Source organism: Heloderma suspectum, chromosome 2 (genome assembly GCF_057233095.1).
Source record: "Heloderma suspectum isolate Gila_16-S chromosome 2, 16-S_ref, whole genome shotgun sequence".
NCBI classification, from domain to species: Eukaryota; Metazoa; Chordata; class Lepidosauria; order Squamata; family Helodermatidae; genus Heloderma; species Heloderma suspectum.
Window position 1 is genome coordinate 160,235,005 of NC_139459.1, and position 22,902 is coordinate 160,257,906.

General features: G+C 43.5%; 1 protein-coding gene across 5 annotated transcripts in view; it reads right to left on the reverse strand.

Annotated features, from left to right (window-relative positions):
• Positions 1-5,448: 5,448 nt before the first annotated feature.
• Positions 5,449-22,902, reverse strand: part of TMEM39A (transmembrane protein 39A) — a 54,548-nt gene continuing 37,094 nt past the window's right edge. For 3 of the 5 annotated variants that reach the window (XM_084835449.1, XM_084835454.1, XM_084835452.1), the window contains 6 exons: positions 21,648-21,731; positions 20,605-20,759; positions 19,725-20,073; positions 18,742-18,929; positions 7,560-7,680; positions 5,458-6,444 (listed from right to left, as the gene is read on the reverse strand). In XM_084835449.1, the coding sequence (XP_084691575.1) occupies positions 6,211-6,444; positions 7,560-7,680; positions 18,742-18,929; positions 19,725-20,073; positions 20,605-20,759; positions 21,648-21,731 (1,131 nt within the window). In that variant the 3' untranslated portion in view covers positions 5,458-6,210. Of the gene's footprint in view, positions 6,445-7,559; positions 7,681-18,741; positions 18,930-19,724; positions 20,074-20,604; positions 20,760-21,647; positions 21,732-22,902 lie in introns of all 5 variants that reach the window. The other 2 variants (XM_084835450.1, XM_084835451.1) reach the window with 1 other exon arrangement.

Genomic DNA, 22,902 nt, shown 5'->3' on the forward strand with positions numbered 1-22,902 from the left:
ATAGTAGGGTTGGAAGGGGCCTCCAAGGCCATCAAGTCCAACACCCTGCTCAATGCAGGAATCCAAGTCAGAGCATCCCCAACAGATGGCTGTCCAGCCTCATCTTGAAGGCCTCCAGTGTGGGAGAGCCCACCACCTCCCCAGGTAATTGGTTCCATTGTCGTATTGCTCTTACAGTCAGGACGTTTTTCCTGATGTTCAGCCGGAATCTGGTTTCCTGTAACTTGAGCACATTATTCCGTGTCCTGCACTCTGGGATGATTGAGAAGAGATCCTGGCCTTTTTCTCTGTGACAACCATTCAAGTACTTGAAGAGTGCTATCATATCTCCCCTCAGTCTTCTCTTCTCAAGGCTAAACATGCCCAGTTCTTTCAGTCTCTCTTCATAGGGCTTTGTTTCCAGTCCCCTGATCATCTTTGTTGCCCTCCTCTGAACCCTCTCCAGTTTGTCTGCATCCTTCTTAAAGTGTGGTGGCCAGAACTAGACACAGTACTCCAGATGAGGCCTAACCAGTGCTGAGTAGAGGGGAACTAGTACTTCCCGGGATTTGGAAGCTATGCTTCTATTAATGCAGCCCAAAAGAGCATTTGCCTTTTTTGCAGCCACATCAGATTGTTGGCTCATATTCCGCTTGTGATCGACAACAATTCCAAGATCCTTCTCGCTTGTAGTGTGGTTGAGCCACGTATCCCCCATCTTGTAACTGTGCATTTGGTTCCTTTTTCCTAGGTGCAGAACTTGGCATTGATCCCTATTAAATGTCATTCTGTTGTTTTCTGCCCAGCGCTCCAGTCTATCCAGATCACTTTGAATTTTGTTTCTGTCTTCCAAAGTATTAGCTATCCCGCCCAATTTTGTGTCATCTGCAAATTTGATCAGCATTCCCTGCACCTCCTCCTCCAAGTCATTAATAAAAATATTGAAGAGCACTGTGACTGGGCCCAGGACTGAGCCCTGCGGTACCCCACTCGTTACCTCTCCCCAGTTTGAGAAGGTCCCATTGATAAGCACTCTTGGATTCCGATTCTGTAGCCAACTGTGGATCCACCGGATCGTTGTTTCACCTAGCCCACTTTGAACTAGTTTGCTTATCAGGATATCATGGGGCACTTTGTCGAAAGCTTTGCTGAAGTTGAGGTATATGATGTCTACAGCATTCCCACGGTCTACAAGGGAGGTGACTTGATCAAAAAATGAGATCAGATTTGTCTGGCAGGACTTGTTCTTGACAAATCCATGTTGGCTTCAAGTAATCACGGCATTGTTGTCAAGGTGCTTACAGATGGATTCCTTTATCATCTGCTCCAGAATTTTCCCAGGGATTGATATCAGACTGACTGGTCTGTAGTTCCCAGGTTCCTCCTCTTTACCCTTTTGGAAGATAGGGACAACGTTAGCCCTCCTCCAGTCATCTGGCACTTCCCCGATTTCTCAAAGAGAATAGACAGCGGCTCTGAGAGTTCTTCTGCCAGTTCCTTTATTTCTCTAGGATGCAGTTCATCTGGCCCTGGAGATTTGAACTCATTCAAAGTAATGAGGTGTTCCTTGACCATATGCCTATCGATCTCAAGCTGCAATCCTGCCCTTCAGCCTGTACTTCGCCTTTGCCAGGGGGGTCATAGACCCTCTTTTGGGAGAAGACTGAGCCAAAGTAGGAATTGAGCACCTCTGCCTTTTCTTTGTCATCTGTTATCATTTTGCCATCCTTATTTAATAGCTGAACCACCATTTCTTTCCTCTGCCTTTTACTATGCACGTAGCTGAAGAAAGCCTTTTTGTTGTTTTTAGCATCCCTTGCTAACCTCAGCTCATTCTCAGTTTTAGCCTTCCTGACGCCATCCCTGTAATTCTGTGCTATCTGCCTGTACTCTTCCTTTGTTACTTGGCCTTCTTTCCACTTCCTATATGTGTCCTTTTTTGTTTTCAGGTCATCCCTAAGCTTTTTGTGAAGCTACATTGGCTTCTTCTGTTGTCTTCCACCTTTTCTTCTTGTTGGAATTGTTTGTGATTGTGCCTTGAGAATTTCCTTTTTTAAAAGCTCCCACCCACCTTGGACTCCTTTTCTCGTTAGCATCGCTTGCCATGGGACCGTACTGATCATTGTTCTGAGTTTATGAAAATCAGCTTTCCTAAAATCCAGGGTATGCGTTTGACTACACTCGGCTTTTGCTTCCCTTAGAACCAAGAACTCAAGTACAACATGGTCGCTTTCCCCCAGAGTTCCTGTAACTGCTACTTTATCCACTAAGTCATCTCTGTTGGTTAGGATCAAGTCAAGGATAGCCGATCCTCTAGTTCCTTCCTCTACTTTCTGTAGGAGGAAGTTATCCGCCACACAAGTCAGGAATTTCCTGGAGGGGCCATGTTTTGCAGAATTTATCTCCCAGCAAATATCGGGGAAATTGAAGTCCCCCATTACTATTACATCATGCTTCCTTAAAACATTGGCTATTTGCTTTTCAAAAGTTTCATCCTTGTCTTCTCCTTGATTGGGTGGCCGGTAGTAGACTCCGACCACCATGTTCCTTTTATTCTTTGCTCCATTTATTTCAACCCAGGTGCTCTTGATGGGGCTACCAAGCTCCTCCTCCTGTATTTCTGTGCAGAGATATGTATTTTTCACATACAGTGCAACCCCACCTCCCTTTCTGTTCCTCCTGTTCTTTTTGAACAAGTTATATCCTTCAATTGCTGTATTCCAGTCATGAGAGTCATCCCACCAAGTCTCAGTTATACTTATCATCAGGTCATAATTTCCCTCTTGTATTAAGAGTTCAAGTTCGTTCTGTTTGTTTACCATACTCTGGGCATTAGTATATAGACATCGAAGACTATGTGCTTCATAGTCTGGCTTTCTTCCTACATGTGTCTGAAGACTATTATTGGGCGCTATCAGAGCTGTTGTCTCCATTGCAGTGCATGCGCCTACGTCCATTGTTACCCCCAACATTACATCTTCCTTCCCCGTAGGATTCAGTTTAAAGCCCTCCTGATGAAGTTCTTCATGCTGTGGCCAAACACATTCTTCCCATCCTTTGTGAGGTGCAACCCGTCCCTAGCCAACAGCCCATCTTCCAGGAAGTATAGCCCGTGGTCCGAGAATCCAAATCTCTCTCGTCGGCACCACCTTCGTAGCCAGTCATTCACCCAGAGTATTTTTCGTTCCCTTTCTATCCCTCTTCTAACTACTGGAAGGATGGATAAGAAAACTATCTGGGCCCCAAAGTTCTTGAGTTTCCTTCTCGAAGCTTCAAAGTCTGACATGATCTCTTCGTAGCTCCGCTTGGTGGTATCATTTGTTCCCACATGGATGAGAAGGAAGGGATACCTGTCGGTGGGCTTTATGAATGCAGGCAACCTTTCAGTCACGTCTCTAATCTGTCCTCCTGGGAGACAACATACCTGGCGAGTCCACGGGTCTTCGCGACATACTTGGGTCTCGATCCCATGCAGCAAGGAGTCTCCCACTACTACCACCCTTCTTCTTCTTGTAGGCCTGGGTTTCATCGCCTCTGTTTGACTGACCTTCAGCCTCTTGCTCACTCTCATGCAGGTTCCCCTGTGATTCTTCCTCTGCAGGCTGTCCTCCAGTCTCATCCGCAAGTACCTGGAATCGGTTCCACAGCTCCACTGCTTCCACTGGTGCAGAGTGGCGTCTAGTTCTTCTCCTGTCACCCTTTTCCAAGGAGTATCCTCTACTCCATTTTCTTCACCTCAGCATTTCCCACTGCCTCATCTTGCTGTTGCTCTTCAAGCTTCTGGTCTTCCCTTTGCTGCTGTAGTTCCCCCATTCTGTCCAAGAACTCTTTGTGTTCTCTTATTCCCCGGAGGGTTAACAGTCGCCGCTCCAGTCCACTTACTTTTTCTTCCAGCAGCGTGATCAACTTGCACTTGTTGCAGGTGTAGGCCATGTTGTTCTCAGGCAAGAAAACAAGCATTGCACACACCTTGCAGGTCACCGCTACTGGAGAGTCTTGTCCTTCCATAGCCTCTTTTCCCTTTTTGTATCTAGCTTTCTGATTGTTCTAGACTAGCCTGTGCCTGCTCCTCTACTCAGTAGAGGTTAAAAGCAGAGCCCCACTGGTGTGGAAGTGTGTGTTACAAGACAAATAAATGGAAAAAAGTTAGTTAAAAAAATAAATAAATAAAATGTTAGGGGCCTCCCCCTTGACCTCCCCTGGCCAACTCCTGTTTGTTCCCCCTGTCCGCTCGCTCTGTTCACTCTCTCTCTGGGAGCTTGCCTGCTCTGTAGTCCCTGAAGCAGCTTGCTCTGCTCTGCTCAGCTGGGAGGAGGGAAACAGACTGAAGCTTCCCGCCCAGTCAGCTGCTGGGAGTACTCAGGCCACACCCCTCCAATTCAGTTGGAGCTCTCAGAAGCACCTGGTGAGCTCACAGCCAATCAGAAGGATAAAGGGCAGCCCCCTGGGCAAGTGCAACCCACTTACCTCTTAGCCTCTGTCTCCTTTGTCTCTTCAACCACTGCAACTCCCCTGGCCAACTCCTGTTTGCTCCCCCTGTTCGCTCGCTCTCTGGGAGCTTGCCTGCTTCTGTAGTCCCTGGACCAGCTGGAGCAGCTTCCTCTGCTCTGCTCAGCTGGGAGGTGGGAAACAGACTGAAGCTTCCCACCCAGTCAGCTGCTGGGAGTACTCAGGCCACACCCCTATGTGGAAACTTTTCAAGCTACCTACAATTTTGCCACACTTTACTGTAACTAAGAAGTGCAACCCAGGATTTGGGTGGGGAACAGCTATAGATAGAAGCCATTTGCAAGAATTCCTATTCTGACTAGGTTCTATTGAGCGAAGCAAAAAGGATATGGGCTGGAACTTTATTCCTGCTGGAAGCACCAAGAATAAAGACTAGGCTAATCTCCACTCCCGTCTTGACTCCTTTACTTTTTTCACATATGGTTGCCATTCATTTGCATGAGTAAAGTAAGGTGCTGAGCGTGTAGGTTCTTATAGTGAGGGTGAAACCCACTGTGTACCCCTGCCCCAGGGGCTGCAGTGTGCATCTGCCCACCGCAATGCAATGCACCCCATCAGCTATCCCTTGATGAAATACTCAACTCGCCATATGCGAACCAGACCACCTGCTTATGTATACCAGCTCTGCTACTGTAATAAGCAAGAGATCAGTGTCTAAGACTCAAACTATGGGCAATGCTCCATTGCAATATTCTGCTCTGCCCCCTCCCCACTTTAGCTTGTTAAAATGCAAATCAGCCTTTGAAGCTACAATGGAGAGTAGAAAGAGCATGTGCGTGTGTATTGCTGCGTAGCCCTTTCCATTCCCACCATTAGTCCACTTAAAGTCATGCCCCCTTGGTAGGGATGTCAGAGAAATCTAATTCTGATGACGAATTTCTATGATTGTAACCCACGTAGTCCATAGCAGACTGGTGTCTTTGATTTGTGCGGATTCTGTGGACTGGCAGAAAGTTTTTTCAATTTTCTGGAACTGTATGTATTGGTTGTATGAAAGTTACTGGAAAATATGCTAATACACACTCATTTTTTGTGCACTCTGCTCATTGATTGTACACTGAACTAAGAAAAATTTCCAAAGTATTTCATACCAGCAAAAATTATGTAAATTCCAGCCAACGTTTTTGCATACTTGTTCAAAGGGGGAAACATCCCATTCCATCAATGAGCAGACAACAGAACGGAAGATGCCTGACAATTCGTGAAGCGCATACAGAGCGGACTAAACAAAGTCTGCACATCCTTATCCCTTGGTGCTTTCCCACCCATGGATCCTGTGCAACCTGATCATCATATGTAGTTTAAAACTGCACAAGCTAAAGTGTGCAAAATTAAGTGCTCCTACCTGTAACAAAAGGAGATGCTGAAGACATCTCATTCTCTTGCTTTGAGGGATGGCTACATGTCTAAATATCTAGTACACAGGCAGATAAAACTGGCAATTATTGGGATGCTAAGCTTGTTGCAAAGTAGATGGAGTGACCACACATACAAATGCTCTCACTTCACATAGATATATGTTGATATACATTATATACACAATGATTTCTTTATATAAAATAACACCTTGTTTATAAAGCGACATTTAATTGCCACTTAGCCCTTCCCTACCCCACAAAAAACAGTAGTATACAAAATATAAAATATTTTTTAAATATTTATAAACAGTTGCAAGGAAAAAAATAGAACTGTATGAAAATATCCTTCCCTTCCTCAGATTGATTAATGGGCTTTTAACCCATAGCTGTTGAGAGGATAAGAGTACGCCTTTCCCAATACTAGCCGGTCCCGTAGGAGTTTAAATAAGACATAGTAGTTGCAGAAGAGTATCAGGGCCATGGAGAGTGTGTGGTTCCACTTTTCTGAGCGAAGCAGGGAGTACAGCTGATAGCAGACAACACTGCCTTCAATGAGAATCAGCAGGTTGAGGAGCCGTAATGGACGGTGAAAGAGGAACTACAGGAGGAAAGAAACTATGTTTAAATGGTAAACAAGCTGTGGGCTGTTTCATAAAAACTGAACTTTAGAGCAGGGGGAGGAGGCATCAAGGTCAAACAACTGCAACCAAAGCCAGTTAGTTGCTTTGGAGACTTTTAATGGAAACAACTCAAATGTTCAAACTAAACACTCAACCAACAATGGCCCTTGGCTAGCAAACTGTAACCCAAAGAGAAACAGTTTACGCTGACTTTGGCTGTAATCCTGTGCACACATAGTTGGGATTAAGGGTGTTTCCAAATAGAGGGCCCCTAGTGCTACCAATCAAAAGGCATTGTGCATCTATTTCATGTTTCCCTCCTAAATGGATTTTCTTTGATAAGATAGGTGGAAGGTAGGAAAACGTAGAAGACTCATAAGTGGAAGATGTCATCTGGACCCTCATCCCAACTGTAAAATTCTGTGAATGAGGCAGGCTGACTGCATCATAAAAGCCTGGCCCATAGATTTAATTGAGCCTGCACAATCCTAAGGTCTAGATCCCCCCCCCCTTAATACAACTGGAGAGATTGTCCCCCATACCAGAATCCACACTTATGTGGTGCAACGGCGGAATAAAACATTGTTGATTCAAAACAAGTTTTAAGCTATGCCAGATGCTTCAGCCCACTGAATTAGCCAGGCTATCCTAGAGACGTTTCCAACGTGTCTGCCCAGGGCAGTGCGTGTGTATGTAGGGGAGTATATGTAGGGAAGACTCATAAGTATTCAAATTGCTTTCATGAGGTGGTGGTGAATTCTTAATTAACCTCTTGTCTGCTGTATTTCATCCCCAAAACAAAGGCAGCTTAAAACTTTTATCCAAAACATGTCTAGAACAAAAGCAATTCCCTGCATTTAAATTCTTATTAGCTGAAGCATCTCTGAGTATTTGTAGCTCTGCATAAAGAACAGCAGAGGAAGAGGGATATCATGTCAGCAGGCAAAAACTTAAATCTTGGAAGTTTATTCTGTTCTGAGGATGAAACTGAGGCAAGAGAGCTATAATATCTTCCCTGAACACAATTTGCCGTAGTGGAGAAGCGCTGAATCCCTAGATCCCCAATGTTCCCACATTCATGCATGGTACTTACATAAAAGCGGGCATGGGACACATCTGAAGGCACCGCTACGTTATAAGACCCAACTGCTTTGTATAGACATCGACTGTGCCGCACTAGCACCCCCTGTGGCCATATTGTGCTCTCAGACCAGCTGCGGAATAAGAAAAACATTTTTAGTGAGCATCAGAAAGCCAGGCTGGAGGGGTATTTCACATTAAAAAAAATACAGTTGCTAAAGTTCATGCCCCACATTCAAATCAGATGACTAGGAATTTTTAAAAATATAGTTCAGACAGGAACAGATGAGATAATAATAGGAGACTTCAAAGGAATTGTAAATCCTGAATTAGATCAATAGAAAGACAAATCTGGGATTCTAACTGAAGAGTTTTAGGAAAGCCATTTAATCTTCTTCACTAGTAGACATATGCATCCAGAAGAAAGAGACTATACGTTTTTCCTAACACTCATAGGGCTTCATGAGCAAACACATGAGCAAAAACAATTACACTGGAATGCTAATCCTTTAATTCTAATGCATAGTTCTATAGATTAAATTATGAAAAATTTGTGACTAAATATTTTTGAGAGCCAGTGTGGTGTAGTGGTTAGGATGCTGGACTAGGACACAGGAGATCTGGGTTCTAGTTCCCACTTGGCCATGAAGTTTACTGGGTGACTTTGGGCCAGTCACTCTCAGTTAAACCTACCTCACAGGGTTGTTGTGAGGATAAAATTGGAGAAGTAGGATCATATAAACCACATTCGGTAGGCTATAAATGTAACAAAATAAATAAGTAAAATCAAACCTGAATTAGATCGTGTGGACTTTCTTGTTTTAGTCGGCACAATGACAGACAATTCTCTCCCAATCTATAGCTCAAAGCTTGAGGAAGGTTGGAGCTGGCTATCTGGGCAGCATGCAGCTGAGGTGCTCAGGCTGAGGTGCTCAGACAGTGTTAGCCAATCAGTCCCTGCTCTGCTACCCAGGACAAGAACTAAGGTAGCAGTCTTACACTTACTCTGAGGTGTGACTTGCTGTCAAGTTCCTTCATCCTCTCTTTGCATTCAACACACACTAAAATTCCAGGCTTCAGGTTCACTACTTTATTAGTTAACAGCAGGTTCAAATTCTAGGAAACTCTCAGGCTACAGCTACTCTAAACAATTACGAATACCAGTAGAAGAGCCGAAGTTAGAGAAGTTGCCAGCAGTTTGAACAAGAACTTCCCGGCTAGACTAGCTTAAAGGGGATGCCCCTCCCTTACAGTTGCTCCCCCCTACGTAGGCTATTGCGCATAGCCAACCTGGAGGAGCGTCTGGGCTCCGCCTCTTAACTTTTCCCGCTTCACTCTGCGACATACCCTAGCATCCCTCAAGTCATGCCTCTCACTCTCCTCCTCCCCCTGAGACCTGAGTTCTCATGGAGGAGGAAAGGGAAGGCCCTTCAGGATGAGCCATCTGTGTGCCAAGGTCTTGAGAATGCCTTGCCATATCTGAGCTCACTAGGGAGGGAGCCTCCCCCAGTTCTGGCTGTTCCCATTCTGAGTTTGAGTTGCTAACTATCTCCACACGCTCAGATTCATTCCTGACACTCCTGAGAAAACCTCCACAGAACTGTGCAGGTAGGGCACAGATTTTGGCCTGGGTACCAAGGTCAGCCGAAATTTATGAAAGTATTATATCCAAGATTTTAACATTTGGATGCAAAATATCCCTGTTGTGGCCTCTGGTATGAATGAATGAATGGGACTGAGAGCCTGTGATCGATATAACGGGGGTCCTCTATTTCCTAGACACTGAGAGCATTACTTTTAAATTGCCTTGCCAAGGAATTGTGGACTCTGATTCAGATACTTTACATGCTTATCAAACCATTATCCAAAATCTTAGACCTATGTTGGTTTGTAATAAACAGTTCAATTCTAATAGATTAGTAATCAATAAATGGTTTGATCAAGAATGCAGAGTTGCCAGGAAAATATGAATGAATCACTCTTGCCAGGCATTTAGGAATAAAGCAATTATCTCTCCAGACTACTTAATGTCTCTGAGGTCATCTTACAAGGCACTTTTAAAATAAAAAAGGAGATATATGCTAAATCGCAGTGGCAACAGCTAGGCCTGGCTGTAATGGAAAAGAAGGAGTCCCAGTTCTGGGATATTGTTTCCTTCGGTATGGGTGCGGTTAGATCTTTAATAGTTGGGCAAATATCAGCAAGTGAATGTACTCATTTTAGTACGCTTTATGGATCACCCCTTGTGGGAACTAACTCTTCTACTGCTCCTGAAGCTATTAATTTACCTCACTAGCCTCCCATTACTGTAACTGAGATAAAGAATCTTACTGCATCCCTAACTCTGGGCAAGGCCCCAGGAGAAAACATGACGCCTCCAGAAATATACAAGTATTTTCCCGACTGGTGGGCTCCACTATTAGCCAAAGTGTTTACTCAAATTAACAGTACAGGTATATTCCCAGTCGGCCGGATACAAGAGTATTGTTGTCCCAATATACAAGAAGGGTGATAAGCAGGATCCTAATAATTATCAACAATAAGTCTTTTGGACATTGACTCCAAGCTATATTGTAAAATATTATTAAACAAACTGGAGGACTGGGAGTCTTCTAATAGTATTATCTATTCGGAACAGGCCAGTTTCACGAAAGGCCAAAGTATTATTGATCATTGCCTATTTTTTAGCCCAGCAAGGCATTCTAAACATCTTCACGTTGCCTTTGTTGACTTAGCTGCAGTCTTTAACTCAATTGACAGAGAGCAGTTGTGCCATAAATTGGCCAACACGAATACTGATAAACGTCTCATTTTTAAATAAGGAACTCTATTCCAATACAACTGCCAGAATACGAGTGGGGATCTCTGGTTCATTAACTGAACCAAACCCCAACAACAGAGGGGTTAAACAACGGTGTCTTTTGGCTCCATTGCTTTTTAATTTATATTTGAATGGTATAGTTTTAAAATTATCTGGGCCAGAATTTTTTCATCCTGCAGTTGGGTCAAAACAAGTTTCTATTCTATATGCTGACAATATGTTTTTATCACTCACTCATCTAGGTTTAAGTAGGCTGCTGTCTAAGCTTAGTGAATATTGCACTAAAGAAAGGTTAAATATTAATTATGCTAAAACAAATGTGATGGTGTTTGGAAAGAGACATTCTCACTTCCAATGGCCCATTGATGGCCATCAGATTGATCAGTGCTGGGAATTTAAATATCTTGGCATTCATTTTACAGAAAATCTTTCCTGGAAAGCTCATGCAGAAGCAACTAAAGTAACGGCCTTAAGAACTATTCATACTTAAATTGGGGCTGTAGTTTGGGGTTGGGATGACTCTCTAATGGTCAAATTGGAGGCCCTTCAAAACAGATTTCTCAGAAAACTTAATTTTGCCTCCTGGCATTCCTGCTGCTTTGGTTCGGGCAGAGGTTGGTCTTCCCTCCATTAGAGCTCACATCCACCGTGCCTTGATTAATTATTGGATAACTTTAAAAGAATCTTCTGTCCAGGTTTTGCCTAAATTATGTTATGAACAGCTGTTAAATTGTAAATTCGGGAGTTCAAGAATTTACGCAGTGGCGCAGCGGCTTAAAGACGCTGGAGTCTGCCGGCCAGAAATGGTCGACACTCCAACGGTTCGAGCCCAGCTCCGCATGACGGAAGTGAGCTCCCATCATTTCATCCCTAGCTCCTGCCCACCTAGTAGTTTGAAAGCATACCATCTGCGAGTAGATAAATAGGTACCCCCATTTCGGTGGGGGGAAATGCTGGCAGCACTCTGTGCAGGGAGCAGGACCCAATGCTGGATCTGCCTGGACACAACCAGCAGAGGAGCGGTGGAGAAAAAGCCCAGATGAGCCGACTTCCCTAAGAATGCTGCTGGCCAGCTGATGCAAAGCTAGCTCACCCTCTTGTGGTGCATCAGTGCAACAAAGACTAGCAACTACCGGCGCCAGAATATCTATCGTGTAAAAACACTGTAGACTCCCTGGCAATGTGTGCCAAACACTAAATAAATAAATCTGGAGTTCAAGATACTATAATTTACTACAATCCTATTTCACCTCAGTTGATGCATTTTCCACTCTGAATTCAAAAGAGAAACTTTGTGAATGCATCTTTGGTCACAGTGCATCTTTCCCTGGACAGACAGGATATTAATAATTTAAAGTTTTCAAAATAGTACAGGTTTTACAAATATGACCACCAAAGAGCTGCCTATTTGACAAAGCTTGCTTTCCCAGAACCTAGGCAAGCTTTTACGGCTCTTCATTTTCAAACTATGCCAACAGCATTGACTGACAGCAGATATTCTCAAGTTCCTCTGTCTCAACGTTTATGCATTTGTGATGCTCCAGAGACTGAAGATCATACTACCACATTATTTGCTGTCCTGCCCTTTATACTCTGAAACAAGGTCTAAATTTCTGGGTTTTATTTTGTCTTATCTGTACTGTTAACACTGTTTCAGAGAAGATTTTCTATCTTTTACAGATCCCACCATAACTCCCAGGGTCTCCACTTTGGCAGCATTGAAAATTTGTGCAAAATTCATTTCTGACAATACAGTTGACTTTTGGGAATGCCTTGTTTTAATGGTCTTTGAGTTGTTTTAATTCTCAGATCATAATTATTCATTTAAATGTGGAAGCAGTATATCTTAAATGAATTTAAATGAATTTTAAATAATATATTGTGAATATACTTTAGTTTTAACCATTTTAGATTTTGACCTGATATTGTATCTGCCCTAATATGTTTTAGTTGTTTACTTGTTTTGTATGTGTGAATGGCCTTTGGCCCACTACTAAATAAATGGATGGAATTGGTGATATGACAGATAAATAGTTTATTGCAATCACATACCAATAAAAGTTAATACAAGGTTAATATATAATAAGACCACAAATAATTTCACAGGGGAGCCAAAAATAATTTAGCTACCCTTTCAGTAATATGGATAGAGTTGGTTCCCCTTAGTTCCAGTGGGTCTCCTGGGTAAAGTAAAGGGAGAATCAATCTCTCTCTGGTCTCCTTATACAAAATGCAGCATAAAGGAACATGGCCAACAGACTCAACTTCTCCAATTCTGCAAGGACAAAGTCATTGACTATGCTAAAGCCTTTGATTGTGTGGATCACAACAAACTGTGGCAAATTCTTAAAGAGATGGGAGTACCAGACCACCTTACCTGTCTCCTGAGAAACCTGTATGAGGGTCAAGAAGCAACAGTAAGAACCAGACATGGCCACAGTTTGTTGTGATCCACACAATCAAAGGCTTTAGCGTAGTCAATGAAGCAGAAATAGACGTTTTTCTGGAATTCTCTTGCTTTCTCCATGATCCAGCGAATGTTGGCGATTTGATCTCTAGTTCCTCTGCCTCTTCGAAACCCAGCTTGTACTTCCGGTAGTTCTTGGTTTACATACTGCTGAAGCCTAGCTTGTAGGATTTTGAGCATAACCTTGCTGGCATGTGAAATGAGCGCAATTGTGCGGTAGTTTGAACACTCTTTGGCATTGCCCTTCTTTGGAACTGGAATGTAAACTGACCTTTTCCAGTCTTGTGGCCATTGTTGAGTGTTCCAAATTTGTTGGCATATTGAGTGCAGCACTGTAACAGCATAATCTTTTAGGATCTTAAATAGCTCAGCTGGAATACTATAATCTCCGCTAGTTTTGTTGTTAGTAATGCTTCCTAAGGCCCACTTGACTTCACTCTTGAGGATGTCCGGCTCAAGTTCAGTGACCACACTATCATGGCTATCAGGGACATTAAGATCTTTCCTGTATAGTTCTTCTGTGTATTCTTTCCACCTCTTCTTAATCTCATCTGCTTCTGTTAGGTCCCTGCCTTCTTTGTCCTTTATCATGCCCGCCTTTGCACAAAACGTTCCCTTGCGATCTCCGATTTTCTTGAAGAGATCTCTAGTCTTTCCCATTCTGTTGTTTTCCTCGATTTCTTTGCATTGTTCATTGAAGAAGGCCTTCTTGTCTCTCCTTGCTATTCTCTGGTACTTTGCATTCAGTTGGGTATATCTTCCCCTTTCTCCCTTGCTTTTCACTTCCCTTCTTTCCTCAGCTACTTGTAAAGCCTCATCAGACAGCCACTTTGCTTTCTTGCATTTCTTTTTCTTTGGGATGGATTGAGTTGCTGCCTCCTGAACAATGTTACGGACCTCCGTCCATAGTTCCTCAGGCACTCTGTCTATCAGGTCTAATCCCTGAAATCTATTCCTCACCTCCACTGTATATTCATACGGGATATGATTTAGGTCATACCTGAACGGTTTAGTGGTTTTCCCGACGTTCTTCAATTTAAGCCGAAATTTTGCAAGAAGCAGCTCATGATCGGAGCCACAGTCAGCTCCAGGTCTTGTTTTTACTGACTGTATAGAGCTTCTCCATCTTTGGCTGTTGTTCTTTACAGCATCAGATTTTCCTTTCACCACCAGACACATCCACAGCTGAGTGTCCTTTCGGCTTTGGCCCAGCCACTTCACTCTTTCTGGCGCTACTTGGAAATTCCCTCTGCTCTTCCCCAGTAGTATATTGGACACCTTCTGACCTGAGGGGCTCATCTTCCGGCGTCATCTCTTTTAGCCTTGTGATACGGTCCATGGGATTTTCTTGGCAAGAATACTGGAGTGGGTTGCCATTTCCTTCTCCAGTGGATCACATTTTGTCAGAACTCTCCACCATGACCTGTCGATCTTGGGTGGCCCTGCACGGCATAGCTTATGGCTTCACTGAGTTACGCAAGCCCCTTCGCCACAACAAGGCGGTGATCTTGACTGTGTAGCCGCAAATTGAGGGGGGCTGGAATGCAGAGGAGAAGAATCCCCTCTGTGCTCCTCCCGCCCTGCATTGAATAGTCGGCCACCTCCCAAGTTTGAAGGCGGCCTACTATCCCCATAGGATTGCTCCCTTGATGAACTGATGTGGCTGTACTCAATCCACACATCTTGAAAATAAACCCAAAGACCCATTTTTGCTGAAATCGGAATCAAACAATACCAAGGCTAAGGGAGGTCTGTTTGCGTAGTTAAGAACCTTTATACTTATGCCAAACTTTTCACCATTGGAATGACAGTGCTACTTCTCACAAACAGCCTTCTGTCCTTGAGGATACATCCAGGGCAATTCAGGGACAGTTCAGAAAATGCTTTTTCCATTGTGCCCGCAGCAAGCTTTGAAAAATCTGATATAAGTATTAATCATGTAAATATAATTTTGCCTAAAAATATAATCATACATAGGAAATGGAAAATCTTCCAGATTTTTATTAATGGTGGGAACGGTAATTCTAGATTGTTCTTTTCCCATATCAATCACAGACTGTTCCCTCTAGTTACATTCACTTATTGCTGTCTGATTCCTTTGTTAGTTAATACAGGTAATAGACAAGAAGTTTGTTATGCTGGGTTTCTCTCCCAAGGGTTTGGGTTATTATGGCCTAAAGAAGCCTCCACTCTGTGTTGTTACCCATTAGTTGATAGGCCTAGATTTACACCATCTGAGAATTGCAGAGGATAAGCCTTGTTCTCCACTATTCTTAAATAATTGTTCAGATTATGGAATTGCTGGAGCCTCATACTTGTAAGCTTACCAGTACAGAACAGCATTCATCCTTGCTCACTTTAATTCAACAAAATTCCATTCAAATGACTTTGTTGTTGTTGTTGTTGAGTCGTTCAGTCATGTCCGACTCTTCGTGACCTCATGGACCATAGCACGCCATAGCATGAGATGGCTAGATAGCATCACTGATGCAATGAATATGGACTTGAGCACGCTCCGGGAGAGAGCGCAGGACAGGAAGGCCTGGCGTGCTATGGTCCATGGGGTCACGAAGAGTCGGACACGACTGAATGACTGAACAACAACAGCTGGGGTGGAGCGGGGGGGACTCAGCTATGAGAAAAGTGGGAAATTTTAGACTTCTAATATTAGAATATCGCCAGGTTATAAATTTTTTGTCCAATAGGTTAAGATGTCAGGAACTTGGGCTCCAATTTACACATTATGAAGGGAAACAGAAACATCTATTATCTAAATCATACAATTTTGCTGTAACGGGGGGAAGATGTAGCCAGGACATATACAAATGAGAAAAGGGCCTAAAATTAACTTTTTATAGAAATGTGGGAATATATATGGGATAAGATTAATCTTTACACTGTATCTTCAAGGTTAAGAAAAAAAATGTTATAATCCACGTCAGAAACTTTAAGATTTATAATTTCCAAATGTTAGTTCATTACAGCAAAAAACAACAGAGTCTTGTAGCACCTTAAAAACTAAGAGGGGAAGAAGGAAATAACTTTGTTCATTGCTGGAAAATTTGCCTTTTGTCAAGAAATTATTTATCCAGGATTACTACGATTTTGAAGGTGGAACACCCCCCTCCCTGCCCTCTATTCTGAGATTTATTTATTGACCCACTGAAAGGGACAGAGCCTAAAGATAATCAAACATTACTCATATGATCTGTGCAATGAGACTTTTGAAGGCAAAATACTGGAAGACAATGGATTTCTATTTCTAAAGGCTTTGAGATCTTGCCGTTATGAATAAAATTATTTCATGTATATGTGTTAAATAAGGAGAATTTAGTACTAAGAAGTTTGAAGGAGAATGGGAATCATTAAAAATGCATTTGAATCTTGTGGAACATCCCACTGGGGTTGGGGATGGGATGAGCACAGAAAGCAGGGATGCTAGACTAGGCAAGCATGCCTTTGAGCAGAACTGAGGCAGATACAGCTCTCTCCTCCTGGCTACACCATCCCCCTCCCCTCATCTTGGGGCTGGGGGATGGCATGCTAGGCAGCAGACTCCCTTTTAGACAGGAGAGACCCATCCTTTTCAGCATGTACTTAGTAAAGACACTGCCAATGTCATTTCCACTTCGGATCATGGGCGTTATAGCTCAAATTTAATATTTGTCCTAAGAATAAGGAAGTTGCTTATTTTAAATAAATAATTTTTAAAACATAGAAAGTGAATTCCATGAGAAGGCCTGTTTGGTACCACTTCCCTGCACAGGGCAGAAACACGAGAGCTTATTTTGCCAGAGAGTTTCTTCCTGTGGAAAAAAAAGGCATGGGGAAGACCCTCTGATGTAATGAGGCATAAACCCCTGAGCACACATAGCTTTCATGCTCTTGCACTGTGATATACTCAGGGATCTAACCATACAACTAGCAGTATATAGATTCTTAGTAAAGGGTTTGTGGCCTTTTTTAGCTGGAACTCAGGAGGAAGCAATTTGCAGCAGGCCCTTGGATGAGCACTCCTCTGCAATACTTCAGGCTTGTCAGTACAAAGCTATCAGGGAGGGAAGGCTGGATGAAACTTCTACAGAGGATGGAGATGGTTCTTTTCAATCTTGGTACATTTCAGCTGCAAGCTGGTAACTGATGAAAAGTGAAAAATGCAAATGAGATGCTGCAGGTAAGTGGGAGCTCCATCTCTCCTCAAATAATGATAACCCATTCAGAATAAGCATATTTCTATTTCACTTATTTGATCCTGTTTTGGATCCACTATTATTCTCAATGGAGCTGTTAACAGCTGAAAAAAATCCCTGGCTATCATCTGCTTAATTAAGTTACCTTATGTTCAACAGGAACTTATACTATTTTTAATCACTTAAACATTAATCAAGCTATTATCCATTAACTGCTTGCACCTAGAAACCCTTGACATATCTTTGGTATGACATCTAACATCTAACTGGCCAATCCTAAGTATGTTTAGGATTCACTGTAGTGGAACCTGCGTCCTGGAAAGCATGTTTAAAATTGAAGTTTTAAGTAGCCTAAAGTCTAAATGATTTGGCGCGGATATCAGCCAGATGTTTAAATCATGTTGCCAATCCTCTATAATGACTGGGGTCTTAAAATTCCAACCTCTTCTGCTAAAAATATCTTAAAAGGAAGTCAGGCAAAGGGGACACAAGGAGTCCAGCTGACTCCACCCTCCCCCACAAGGCCATCTACCACCAACAAACCTGTGGAAAGGATCCCAGGAGAGGGAGGCAAGTGAAGATGACAGCAAGCGCCTACCCCTGTTCAAGATGAACTGTTCCATCCTTCCTTAAGGCCATCTCCTACCAGCTGTCCTGCGGAAAGGATCCCGATGGCTTATTATGTGTTATGCTGATACTGTTCATGGGGTTTTTAAGAAATGAAATTTTATGTTACTTGTAAGCTGCCTTGGAAGGATTTCTATCCTGAAAGATGAGATATAGCTATCACCTTCCACCCCTGACAATCTCCAAAATATGTTCAAAATTACCAGTATCCACCCCATTGATCTTATTCAAGTTTCAAACTTATGCAGGGCCCCTGCAGTTGATACTTAAGTTTCCAAGTCTCTTCAATGCCCAGTGCAGCGGTTGGAACCATGTCCCCTCCAGCTCCAAGTTGGGGGAGGGGGGGATTGCCCCTGATTTCATGCAGAAATGAAGTGCGGACCAACAGCCCAATCCTATGCATGCCTACTGAAAAGTAAGTTACACTGAGTTCAATGGGACGTATGTAAACTCCCAAGACGAGTTTACATATGACTGCAGTTACCTGGGACTAAGCTCAATTGAATACAGTGGGACTTACATCACATTGTACATGTATAGGATTGTACCGAAGGGGATAAGCAAGGTGTTGTCATCCAGCAGTTTTGGCTTGGCTACCAAGGCTTGCCAAAATGTGTGGGGGCCCTTTTTCTGCCTACATTGAGAGTTCCCAAAGTATGCAGAACCTTATCTGTGGCTAACCCATATTTCTGGCAAAAGGGTGGGCCACCCAAAATCGGTCTTAGAAGAAATGATGATTTGAAAACATGTACAAGTAATTAATCTGTTAAGTAATTTAGCCAAGAATAAAGAAGATAGGCCTGTGCTCAACAACCAATCTTTGCCCTCCTCCTACAGAAAGGAAAACCCTGTCACTAAGACAATGAATTTTGTGAAGACAGTGTCAGATAAGCCTACTAAAAATAAATCCTACTAATGGTGTAACCTATTAAAGGCAAATAGAGTATAAATAAAATCATTAATGAATACTGACATGGAGAGGATATAAATAAGATAGGGTCAGATGTCCTATTTTCATCCTACAACCCATATAATAATAATAATAATAATAATAATAATAATAATAATAATACTCCGAGCTCACACTCACATGTGCTGGGGAGCATTACTGTATGAACCATGTTCCAGCTTCTGCCACTTGCCCAAGTGGGCAGCTGATCTGTGTAGCAAGTCGCAATACTTGGGAGGAAGCAGCTGTGTAGTGAGCATGACAAAAGCATTGATCCACACCATGATGAGGTGTTCACAGGACCAGCGCATGTCATAGTACTGAGTGCTCTGCAAGAAACCAGAAAGGGAGTTAATGGCAGTGCTCCAGAGATTTCCAAAGCAGTGAGAGGGTGCTCTACAGCCACATATCTAAGCAGCTCTCTATGAACTGCAAGGCCAGCAAGACAAGGGATCCCCTGAGTTCTTTCTCCTTGGCATGGGTTGATGAGTTACATGGTATGTTTGCACACTGCTTTGTGCAGCAGCAGTTATCTGGAATATGTGCACACCCAAAGATACTGGCACTGAAGTAGAATAACGAGCCCAGAGAAGCTTGTTACTCAGGAACAGAGAGAAACTGGATTGGCTGTGTAAGTACTAGATCTCCACATTTAGACACCAGCTTGGTACAACGTCAGTGATCTGGATCGCTTCTGAGGTCTCTTGTGAGTTGACTGAGTTTCAAAGCTGCCCCCACTCTCTAACCAGATTAATCCACAGCTGTAGCACTATCACCCCAGGCACCGTCACATCAGAATTTGAACTTGGCATCAAGTGCCCACTTATAGCACAAAAATATAGTTGTGTTACAGTTGTCTGGGAAAGAGGACAGGATTAGTAGATGGGATGGAAAAAGGAGTGGGGAACCACAGGGGCACTACATGTATGGCAATACCTATCCACCAACCAGGAGCGATACTAGTGCACTCCAGATGCAGCTATGCTCCACCATCCAGGCTGCCAAAGGGGAGACAGAAAAAAGGGGAATTAACCAGAAATCCATTGTGCCAACAATCCACAGGCAACATTTAGGAGGTGGCGGCAGCAGCAACAATAGCAGTTAAGGAATCGGACAACAGCTACCTTCACAAAGCACAGTGGCAGGAATGCCACATAGTAGGCACTGAAGAGGGAATTGAATAGAACCTCCTTGATTCGGCGGTTGAAGTCTGCTTTCAGGCACTCCACCTCATTACGAATGAGGTCTGGGGACAAGGGGCAGCTGTGTGTGGGGATGGGCATAGGGTTGTTAAACTGTTCTTTCAAAGACTCTCTCAGGAGAGAGAGGAAGTCTTTGGGCTTGACAAGGCTGCCAACCCCAGAGGCACCAGCATCCACCAGCTGATCTTGAACTAAATAGCCACAGTCTGTTGGAAGAGGCTGTGTTCTGCTGTCTTGATGGAAGCAGCACAGTGGGACATAGACACCAAACCTACAGAAAAGGGAGAAATACCAGGGTGAGTTTATAGCCTGGAATGCATCCCATCCATGAACACCTAAAAGGAGCTTCCTAGCTGAGAGACTTGTATTTCCTACTCCAGGGCCATTACTCTCATTCCACCTTGATTATTTCCATTATGCTACTTCTGTGGCAATGCCTGTTCAATACTCAGAGCAAAGCAATGAGACTAGAGATAAAAGAGCTTGGTAGTTTCTAGCCTTCAAGCAGGTCTGTGGAGTTTTCCCTGCCTTCCAGATGGCTCCTGTTCTTCTCCCTTCTGCAACCCACCATGATAACTACTCTTATATCAAGTTGTTGGATTGGGTGTCACCTGACCTATATTACGAAAAGCGTTCTAGTAAACACACACACTAGTAAAAACAGACATGCAACTTTTTCCTCCTAGCCATTCCTGAAAAGACCTGTGATAGCTTTGAAGCCACTACATCCTTTGTATTGATCAACCAGGTTTCTCTCTGCACCTTCCCTATTACATTCAGGATAAAAAGGAATGATACTCACGGGTAGCCAAGAAAGAGGAGATTGAGGACAGAATGGCTACGGAAGAGATTGACCAGAGTCCAGCAGAGCACCCATCCACACAGGGTGAGCAGCACCAGACGTGCCAGAATCAGTGCCATATAGTGAATCACTGACATAGTGCCCACCTGAGAGGCCTGCAAATTCGAACCCAGAAAACTATCAGTTCCACAGTCTTTCCTCCTATATTCCACAAGATCTTCCTAGGATGTACAACTTGACTTGCCAACTTCACAGGGGATTACGATGGTCTCAAAGCCAAGAGTTTTTATTCCATTTCTTTGTTGGGCCAAATAAATTAGTACTGAATGCTTATAGCAGGGGTGGGCAACCTTTTTTTCGGTTGAGGGCTGTATTCCTTCTTGGGTAACCTCGGGGGGGGGGGCACATGTTGGCGGTGAGCAGGGTTGAAGGCAGCGGTAGCAAAACCCTACATCAGGAGCAGGAAACTTGTGGCCCTCTAAATGTTTTGGCCTACAATTCCCATTATCCCTCACCACAGGCTATAGCTGATGGGGATTGTAGTCCAAATGTCTGGAGGGCCACATGTTGCCAACCCCTACCCTAAATGTTGCCATGAATATATGGAGTAGCATTCAGAGCCACAGGAAATATGGAAAAAGTAGTTCTCATAAATCCCAACTTGGGTCACTGGGACCCATGGAAACTACCTTTAGATGCCACTGGCCTGAGAGGCTACTGCTCATGTTCATGGCTTTGTCTGTAGCTTAATGGTAATCCCTGCTGCCAGGTTAATTTGGGGAAGGGAAGCAGCAGCAGCAAGTCTTCAGGAAAGGATCCAATCTGCACCAGTCCAAACCTCCCTACTGCTGCCCTTCACAGCTGGTCTGGCAGCAATAACATTAACTCCATCAACACTGAGGGCACATTTGACTAAGGTGGGTGAGGAAGATGAGAATGTGTCTATTTTCATGCACTGCAACAAAAAGACTCTCTCTAGTTCATTTAAAACTTCTTTAGAAACTGGATTATTAATTTGGATGAGATTATCATGAAAATATTACCTCAGAGATGAGGGCCCATACCAGCCTCCGCGCTAGCATCACTATGATAAATGCTGCCAGATGGTAATCAATGAGGTGAAAGTTCTAAAGGAGAAAAGAATAGGTATTCACCATGGTGAAGGAGAGGCCAGAAAGTCAGGAGCTGCTGAGCTGACATAGCAGAAGCATGGAAGTTCCTATAGGGGAGAATTAGGACACACTGTGAGTAATTCTGAGTCTGCCAGATAAGTTGGGAAGAGAAAGGGACAGGTTAAGTATGTCATGTGGGGGGAGGGGGAGAAGAACCATACTTTACAGATAGCACTTAGAACGGAAAACCTAGAAACAGACAGACATTTTGTACTTACCTGTGAATTTCCATTTTTCGAGGGAAGGAGAGCAGCTAGCATAGGAGAAAGGTCCCACCTTTGGGGTTGGGGAAATCAGTCTCCAATCACTGGAGGAAGGGCCTCACCCCATAATCTCCAGACATGACAGTGAACATTAGTAGGTTAAATAATGCCCCTAAACACAAAGCCTCGCTCCCCTGAAAGGAAAACATGGCGGGGGGGGGGGGCAGTGACAGAAAGACCAGATTAGAATGAGCCAAGACACAAGGGAGAGGGAACTCTTTGGATCTCAGTATCTTTCCTCCCTGGAGCCCAAACAGGTAATCACCCCCCAAAAGAGATGTGTATAGAAGGCAGATTGAGTGGTCCTCCTTCCTTTGAGAAGAACAGAAATTCATAGGTAAGTCTATTTTTCCCTTTGAGGGGAAGATGGCAAGTAGTTAAGAGGACATTGAAAAGTAGCACATCCCAGGGAAGGAATCCCATGGCCAACAACTCCAGGAATGTCTTCCTGCCCCCTAAGTATAGGACCGTTTGGAGAAATCATCCAAAGGCAGACTTTGAAGAAAAAAAAGGAAACTCTTTTATAATGAGATAAATAAAGGAAAAAATGGCAAACCAAGTAGCCATTCTACAGATCTCGTCAAGTGGGGCCCTCTCCCAGATATCTCCTGCCCCCAAGAGTGTGCCAGGATGTCCCTCTGGAACCTGTATATTACTGGAAGCGTAAGTACCATACATTCCCTCAGCTAATGAAGCCCTGTTCACCCTTTGACCCAGAATCAGTTCTTGAAAAAGACAAAGACTGACCTGTGCTGAAGAAAACCTTAAGATATTTAGAGCTTAAGTGCACAGCAAACATATGCCATTCCCTTTAGGCCAGATATGGGCAGAAGGAAGGGAAACTAAATTCCAGTGTCTTGAGG